The sequence below is a fragment of the Zootoca vivipara genome, chromosome 12, assembly GCF_963506605.1.
Source record: "Zootoca vivipara chromosome 12, rZooViv1.1, whole genome shotgun sequence".
Lineage (NCBI taxonomy): Eukaryota > Metazoa > Chordata > Lepidosauria > Squamata > Lacertidae > Zootoca > Zootoca vivipara.
Window position 1 is genome coordinate 38999722 of NC_083287.1, and position 9119 is coordinate 39008840.

At 41.2% G+C, this 9119-nt stretch overlaps 1 protein-coding gene across 4 annotated transcripts in view; it reads left to right on the forward strand.

Annotated features, from left to right (window-relative positions):
• Positions 1-9119, forward strand: part of LOC118091644 (phenolphthiocerol/phthiocerol polyketide synthase subunit C-like) — a 16331-nt gene continuing 7212 nt past the window's right edge. Inside the window, exons 1-4 of one of the 4 annotated variants that reach the window (XM_035128755.2) lie at positions 2-377; positions 4604-4675; positions 5961-6114; positions 7786-7946. In XM_035128755.2, the coding sequence (XP_034984646.1) occupies positions 4621-4675; positions 5961-6114; positions 7786-7946 (370 nt within the window). In that variant the 5' untranslated portion in view covers positions 2-377; positions 4604-4620. Of the gene's footprint in view, positions 378-3692; positions 4112-4603; positions 4676-5960; positions 6115-7785; positions 7947-9119 lie in introns of those variants that run through there. The other 3 variants (XM_035128754.2, XM_060280853.1, XM_060280854.1) reach the window with 3 other exon arrangements.

The following is a 9119-nucleotide window of genomic DNA, read 5'->3' on the forward strand; positions in this document are numbered from 1 at the left end:
AGTAAGATTTATTTATATTGCCTAGGATCTCATTATTCATTGGGTGGTCTGAGGCTGTTGCTTCTGCCGCAACAATCTTATCTTTCTAAATCCTATTCATGTTTCATTAGCTTCTGTGATCTCTGAATGTTGAAAGACAGTTTTACGGCAGTGTACAAAACCACGTGCTCTTTACTTGCCAATTAAGCATTATACCTGATCTGGTATAACCAGACAGCCTAGCCTGAATGCGTCTAGAAAATCTGAAGGACAACTAAGGAAGCCATCGGATTTTGTACAGAGAGTAAGGACTGGGGATTCGTTGACAATGTACTGTTACTGATACAGTAATCGATTCTTATAAAGAGCACATGGAACCTGGGAAATCCATGCCTAAGGTAGGTGTTATTGAAACAGAGGAAGTATTTGTTGCAGAAACAAACAAAATGGAGATGTGCATTAAAAAAAGCATGGACTTTATATATGTGTGCTTGTGTTTGTTGTATGGTATATCTTAAACATGTAAACAGAATGCTACAAGCTGTTCTCTATACTACTATTGTACATTATGTGTATGTCTTGCAAGCTTTCTGTTTATATGAGTATCTGCTAAGAATGTTTGGTGTGTGTGTGTGTGTGTAATGTAGATTGAACAATCCAGTCTTTTCTACTTGGAAAAGATAACATTCTGTTCTGTAGCTATACAGTTACACTCTGATTAATTTGAACATGACTTTTATTGACAATATTTTGGAGAAAAGGGCACCCAGGACCAGTTTGCTCCCATCACACATAGATGGTGTGTGTGTGTGTGTGTGTGTGTGTGTGTGTGTGTGTGTGTGTGTGTGTATGCACATCAGAAGTTATCTGAAATCATAAAGTCGTTGAGCATATAATATTTTACTTGTGTGTTGCTTGCTAGAAACTTACATAATATGCTTTATTTACACCTACAAAGTTATTCAGCTGCTTTTTTTCAATGTGCCCAGGATGCTTTTATTGAAGATGGCTCAGTAACATTTTTTTCCATAATAAGATCTTCTTTTCGTTTTATAGGGCGGCATAACAATTGTTTCATAATTTCCATAAGGATATTGGGCATGATCCAGCCAAACTGAGTACTGGCACCTTTTTTTTCTTTAACAAATGCACTGATCTTAATGCTATATGATATACTTAGGATAAAGATGCATATTTGCAGGCATATGTGTCCCAGAGAACATGAGTAGAGCAAGCGGAATTGCCCTTTAGCTGAAGCATGATACTGCAGGAATTTCAAAGCCTGGCGCCTTCAAAATTACATATTTATAGGTGCCAGGTGAAAACATTCCTCTTCACCCAGGCCTTTTGAACTGTGTGGGGCAAGAGCACCAGCTCCTGGGGGCCCCCTGAACTTTTTTTTAAGGAACCAGCCCCCCCCCAATGTTCAGAGGGCTCCCTCAATCCTCCGGAGAAGGTGAGGGGCACGGGGATATTGCTGTGTTTCTTATTACATTATGTACTTTTGTGTTTTTATATTGTAAACTGCCCTGTGATCCATGGACGAAAAGAGGTAAAGGTAAAGGGACCCCTGACTGTTAGGTCCAGTCGTGAACGACTCTGGGGTTGTCTCGCTCATCTCGCATTATTGGCCGAGGGAGCCGTCATACAGCTTCCGGTTCATGTGACCAGCATGACTAAGGTGCTTCTGGTGAACCAGAGCAGTGCATGGAAACGCTGTTTACTTTCCCGCCGGAGCGGTACCTATTTATGTATTTGCACTTTGACATAGTTTCGAACTGCTAGGTTGGCAGGAGCAGGGACCGAGCAACGGGAGCTTACAAACTTTCCAGAGGCATCTGGTTAGCCACTGTCGGAAGCAAAATGCTGGTGTGCAAACAGGAGAGCTTCTATGCTCTTCTGAAAACATCTTATTTGTGTGGGAGCTGGGAGGATCCTCAGGTTCATTACGCTGTGACTACATTGTTAATCATCAGTTAAAGGAAGAGACTCCATCTCAAAGGGAGGATGCCTCCAACCTCTGCTCTTGCCACAGCAGAACTGCTGCATTCCTAAACTGTTGGTAGCTGTTTCTGCAAGTTGGTTACAATAATCGTCTCACGCCTTAATGTACTGATACTCAATTTTTAAAAACTACGGGCATTTATGTTTCACAGGGTGCAAAAGAAGGGCTTTGGACATTGCCTGGGAGAGAAACCATGCGCCTTGCGCCCCTCCTGGGCAACAGCCACCCGCCTTCGACTCCCGAGCCTCCCCCCCAATCTGTCAAAACAAAGGGGGAAGGGGGAAGAAGATTGGGGAAGGCTCAGGAGTTACAGGTGGGCAGTGCGCCATTGGCCAGTTTTTTTTAAAAAAACTCTACACATTTATGTTTCACAGGGTGCGAAAGGGCTTTGCACCTTTATACAATATGCATGTGTGCTTGGGCCCAGGGTCTTTTGCCGCACCATCCCCACTACTGACTCCCTGTTGCTACTCAGCTTCAAAAAAAAAGGGGGGGGGGCAGATTCATTGAAAAAAAAAATCTGGTAACCTTAGAATAAATCCCATGATGCAGTACTTGAGATGAGTCTTCCCAAACCTGGTGCCTTCCAGATTTTTGGGCTACAACTCCCATCAGTCCCAGCTAAGATGGCAGTGGGGTTTATGGGAGTTGTAGCCAAAAACATCTGAAGAGCACCAGGTTGGGAAAGATGGCTTTAAACTACAGCATTTTATCATACTAGAACAAGGATTTAGAACAGGGAGCAGGAAAGAACTGTATCACTTGACTAGTCCAAGCCTTTTCCCTTACCACAAGGCAGGCCAACTCTTACTACCAAGACCACAACCGTCCACAAGGAGAGAATAGTTGCACTGCATGCAAAAAGCTGCTTATACGGCAAATACCTCAAGGTGAAATCTTCCAAATGTGAGTGATCAAGCAGCTGGGTAGGAAACCTGCCTGAATATGTTACACCTATTATCCATCTGCTATTTTTGTGGCGTTGATTGTTAATATATGTAGGCAATCCTTTTTTTATTTTAAAAAATGTGATTAGAGTCTCATATATTGATAAGAGTGTTGTGAGTGCCAGAACCAAAAGGACATATAGGCAGCCACAAAACAGGTGTTGGCACTCCAAAAAACCATATGCAGAACAAACCAGTAGAGCAGTAATAAGTCAGATTAGTGAGCAGAAGAGCAAGATTCACATTAATACCATAAAAGCTCTGTTAACTACATATATTGTCCAAACATACTCCCAAACAGCTGAATGTTTTGTCCTAGGACAGCATCATATGTCTCATTTCAAAGAACAAGTTCCACACTTAGTATTATGTAAGTGTAAGGCTTACTGGATTTTCACTTTAAACTCTGTAAATCCTAATGGATACAATGATTTAGCCTCATACTTTTTTGCAGTTAATCACATTAGAAGGTATTATCACAGGAATTATAAACTATGACTCCCAGAAGCTGAGTTTATTCTGTTTTGCCCTATGTATTATTTGAGTGAAATACTTCATTGTTCATCTTAGGTAAATGCTGTAATTGTGTGTTTGTGTTTGTGTGTGTGTGTAGATATATGTGTGTATACACACACATCTCTCTCTCTCTCTCTCTCTCTCTCTCTCTCTCTCTCTCTCTCACACACACACACACACACACACACACACACACACACACACAGAGAGAGAGAGAGAGAGAGAGAGAGAGAGAGAGAGAGAGAGAGAGAGAGAGAGAGAGAGAGAGAGATCTGAATGTATGGAGAGAGAAAGATAGTATGTATTATTATGCTGTATGTACATAGTACATTGGACTTACAGCTAAGAATTCATCAATGCAATGTGGGAAAAATAATTTGGTTTGGTCAGATGACATCATTTTGGAGAAGCAGAAGTCTGAATTCAATTGGAAAGCAAAATCTGAAAGTTGCACTGTGATGGGAACTTCCCAAGCATGCTGTAATGGAAAGGTTGCCATGAAAAAAAATGGGCAAGTCAATTCGAAACCTTTATAAATGAAAGCAGAAAGGAAATCTCAGCAGTTCTAGCACTAATAAATAGCTACTTAGCAAACTTCAGTGTATACACAGCACAGATTTCACCAGCAAACTTCAAAAAGCTGGGTACATTAAAACAACTGGAGGTGAGTTTGAATAACATACTGCTGTATGTATTGATGACTTTGATTGTTGTACATGTTTACTTTACATAAGAATATTGCCTGTTTCTTCAATTTTTTTGCATTTTTATTTTAATATTTGCAGTTTACAAGTATCTGGGACCCAAATAGTTTATTTGCTGTGGGCATGCTGGGTAGAAATTTGAAATCCTTTATATTCTAATAGCAGCACACCTTCCTCTATTCTATCCTTTGCAAAACACATCTAAATGCCCACTTTCTGGTAGGTGCTTGCCATTAATTAAGCCAATAATGATTAGTCGTTGACATTATGCTCCCTAAGGATTATCCCCAAATGACCACACAGAAATCATAGAATCAGATCATTGTAGAGTTGGAAGGAACCCCAAGGGCCATCTAGTCCAACCCCCCTGCAGTGCAGCGCTCACCCTGCTGGGGAAACATATTTTAATTTTAGATGTGGATTCATGGAACTAATTATTTTATACTTTTCAGAATAAAAGTAAGAACTGATGGAAACTGAGGATGAAATTGCCATTGTGGGGATCGGATGCAATTTTCCTGGAGGTGAGCACTGCTCATTTGAATTACATACAGTATTAAGTTTAGGTCAACGTGTAGTGGGTGCTACCAGAGATCTTTATATCAGAACTAACAGGGAATATGATTATACTTCTAGTGCAATGATACCGCAGCAGTCATACAGCAGTCTTTTAATGATCATAATCAGTATTGTCTCACGTGGTACAGCTGAATCATGGATGCACACTTCTGATATACAGTTCTATGATAAAATAATATAGAATCACAGGCGTCTTAAGGTTATCTGGCACCATGGTGCAGGGATTCCTCAGGCGCCCCCTACCCCCATGTTTCCCTCCGGGCGGACAGCACCTCTCCCTCGGGCCCCTCTGCAGCCCACCTCACTCCCCACACACACCGCCATGGTGTGCCTTCTGCTTCTTGCCCACTGCCGGCAGGACCGAGGCCGGACTCGCGCTCCGCCGGGCAGGGCCAGGCGCGGCGGGTCACCGGAGGGGGCAGCCTGATAGGCAGGGACGCTGCCAGCTGTGCTCTGCCTGCTCGGCAGAAGCAGCTGTGCGGCGCTGCCGTCCAGGGAGCCCTGGCTGCCACGCCGACGAGAGGCTCACGGCCAGCTTCCCCGCAACAGCGCCCACAGCCTGAGAAGAGGCGGCTGAGGGCAATGCTGCTGGCAGGGCTTGAGGCGGCTCCTCTGGCAGCATGGTGGAGGCGCCCTCCAGAACTTGCCATCGTGGCGCCTTGCGCCAGTAGCCTCTATGGCTAAGACGCCCCTGTATAGAATCATAATATCATAGAACTGGAAGGGACCAAGAGGGTCGTCTAGTTTAAGCCCCTGCAATGCAGGAATCATTTTGCCAAACATGGGGCTCAAAGCCATGACCCTAAGATTAAGAGTCTCATGCTCTACTGGCTGAGCTATCATGTTGTGTTATTTACTTAGAATTTTTTTAATTGCCTTATACAGTGGAACTTCAATTTTTGAGCATCTCAGTAGCCAAACGATTTGGAACCCGAACACCAATAACCCGGAAGTGAATGCTTCCATTTTCGAACATTCAACTTCCAAAATGTTCAACCATCGAGGCGCGATTCTCCATTTTCTCAATGGACTTTGCTGGCTGCCCATTGCGCCTTGATGGTCAAACGTTTTGGAAGTCAAACGGTCTTCCAGAATGGATTACGTTTGACAACCGAGGTTCCACTGTAATTTCTGTCAAACGGATCACACCAAAATAATTTAAGTTTCTATTTTAATAATTAAACTATTGGGAAGTAAATTCCAGTTATCTAAAATAATATTTTGCAACAGGTGAAGGAATTGATAATTTCTGGCGAGTTCTAGTAGAAGGCAGAAACTGTGTTATAGAAATACCTCCAGAAAGATTTGAAACCAAAAGCTGGTATGATCCGGACAGTCACAAACCAGGAAAGACGAACACAAGACATGCCGCTTTTACCGATGAGTAAGTATTAACGCTTAATCACAGGATGGTGGAAAATAAACTGTGAATCAGCTCCAAAAAAGCAGAAAACTAAACTGTTTTAAATATTTTTTATTGTAAAGTAATTTGCCGAAAAATACACATTTGGTGTATGTTAAGGAAAATAGAAAAATAGATAATACATTCCAAAGACACATTTCTGTGTGTGATACCAGTCATTGGTAGGAAGCAAAAATGGTTTTGGTGCTACAGGTCTGAAGCAGTTTTGTTTTAGCCTAATATGATTGTCCCCTGGATGGTATAGTTCCTGGGCATTGCTCCCAGGTTAACTGGGTATAGGATTGCAGCCTGAACTACGTAACTATTTAAGTCAGTTTATATGGAAATAGAATTTACTGCAAATTGTTTCTTAATCTTAAGGTTGGAAGACCAAAGAGAGTACTTGATTACACAGTGTGTAAATTATTTGTGGAATTCGTGGTTACAGCACATGGGTGGGTGAGATGGTGGACACTGGCTTAAAACCAGCTTTGAAAAAGAATCAGATCATAGAAATTTGTCCATCAGTGACTATTACTCAGGATAACTAAGTGGAACAGGCGTTTTAAGCAGTGAACACTTGAATGCCATTTGTGAGGTAGCAGAAGAGGACTTTTGCCTTCCTACCCTGCTCTAGTAGAAAGTCCTCTTTCCTTTATGGAAGGTCTGTTTCTGATTCAACAGAAGAGTGTAGTCGTAACTCTAAATAAGTCCTTTCATTTGCAAGAACTCTTGCACAAGACTTTCCACTAGCGCCTTTCAAAACCTTTGAGCGCTTCTCTGAATGATAAAGCTTGTAACTTTATTTACCATGTGTTTAATATAGCCTTTTGCTAGAATAAAGGTTCAGTTAACAGCACCCCTACATTTTCACCCTCTACTCATGGCACTTTGGATCCATTTGTACAAATATTTATGTCCACTATCCTATAACAACAGCAACCGCAACAACAACAATTTGTTATTTATACCCCGCCCATCTGGCTGGGCCTCCCCAGCCACTCTGGGCGGCTTCCAACAGAAAAATACAATACAATAATCTATTAAACATTAAAAGTCTCCCTAAACAGGGCTGCCTTCAGATGTCTTCTAAAAGTCTGGTAGTTGTTGTTCTCTTTGACATCTGATGGGAGGGCGTCCACAGGGTGGGCGCCACTACCGAGAAGGCCCTCTGCCTGGTTCCCTGTAACTTGGCTTCTCGCAATGAGAGAACCGCCAGAAGGCCCTCGGCGCTGGACCTCAGTGTCTGGGCAGAATGATGGGGGTGGAGACGCTCCTTCAGGTATACTGGACTAAGGCCATTCAGGGCTTTAAAGGTCAGCACCAACACTTTGAATTGTGCTCGGAAACATACTGGGAGCCAATGTAGGTCTTTCAAGACTGGTGTTATGTGGTCTCGGCGGCCGCTCCCAGTCACCAGTCTAGCTGCCGCAATAAGTATTAAGTAGTGGCTCTAAATTTTCTTCCGTTTTCATTTTACCTTCCCGAAGAACAAATGCCCAAATTAGTAAAGCCCTTTATTTTAAAATGATTAATGGAAATAATATTTTAGAAGTGAAAATACTTGATTGTCTTAGTAATGAATGTGCCATGAGTTGGTTGCATATTATTTTCTCCTACTTACAATGTTAATATCTGGCTTCTGTTTTGTAGGTTTAATGCATTTGACAACAGGCTTTTTGGAATTAATGATGTGGAAGCTGAGCGTATGGATCCCCAGCAGAAATTACTCCTGGAATGCACATATAGAGCACTGGAAGATGCAGGAGTCCCTAGAGAAAACATAAGCGGTTCAAAAACAGGAGTTTTTGTTGGTGAGATGATAATTTGAAGCTTAAAGCAGTTGTACTAATTTAGGAGCATAGACTGGAACATATAGGGCTGGTCTATACAACTCGCTTAGGATGCAATCCTATACACACTTACTTGGGAGTAAATCCCATTAGCTTAGATCCAACTCAGTTCTGAATAGAGTTTTCCTATTGTGGTGGTGTGTTAATGAAGTCTTATGAACACTTAAGGTTCATTTGCAGATCTCTTAAAAAACCCCAAAAAGTGATTGGTAAGGGAAAGGTAGCACCCAAATATACATCAGAACATTTGAAAAATGGGTTCAACATATCAATATTTATTGAACAAATGAACTTTAATTGATGTCAACAGGTAACACATGTTAATGTAATTCAGCCCACTGTTAAAGACAACCGAGAGTATCTACCGCCCACTTCACAAAATTTTTGAAGAAAATGTGAAGTTGTCTAGACAGTAAATATAACTGTGCTTAAAAGCATTACAAGCTACAGAAAGTTTAAACTGATATAACTCAAGAAACAAACTAGATATAACTCAAGAAAGAAACATGATGGTGATTAATCAGTTACATTATTTGCAGTTTTAAAAATAAAGTCTAGTGTATTAAGAGAGCTGGTGGACTTTATGATCATTAAAAGAAAATCTGTGACTATCAGATGCTTTGAATAGAACATGTAAATATGGATTTTATAGTAAATAAAACATAAATAATCCTATGCTATAAAGGAACTTTTATGCAGTATTTCCAATATTCAGATTTGAGGAATCATATGGTTTTCATATTATTAGTGATATATGTAAAACACACTTGTAAAACATGATCATTTGTACTGCAACCCTGTTAGGTAGGTGAACTGCATTCAGATTTTATACACTGGAGACCTGCGGAGAGATTAGCAGAGAGCTAGAAAATGCAATTTATGGTGGATTTTTTTTAAAACCCTGGTCTCACAACTCAAAGTCTATCCACTTAGCTGATCAGAACTCACAAATCTGAATACCTGTGTAGCATTCCCTTACGTAGATGACTCAATGGAAAGCCTAATTTTGTGGTGTAGATTGAAGCATGTTGTGTGTGGCAGATCTAGAGCAATAAATGCAATCAAGTTGTTCAGAAGGAGTACTGTATTCTCAATGTACTATGCTGGTAACACAGTACATCTTTGGTATTCACA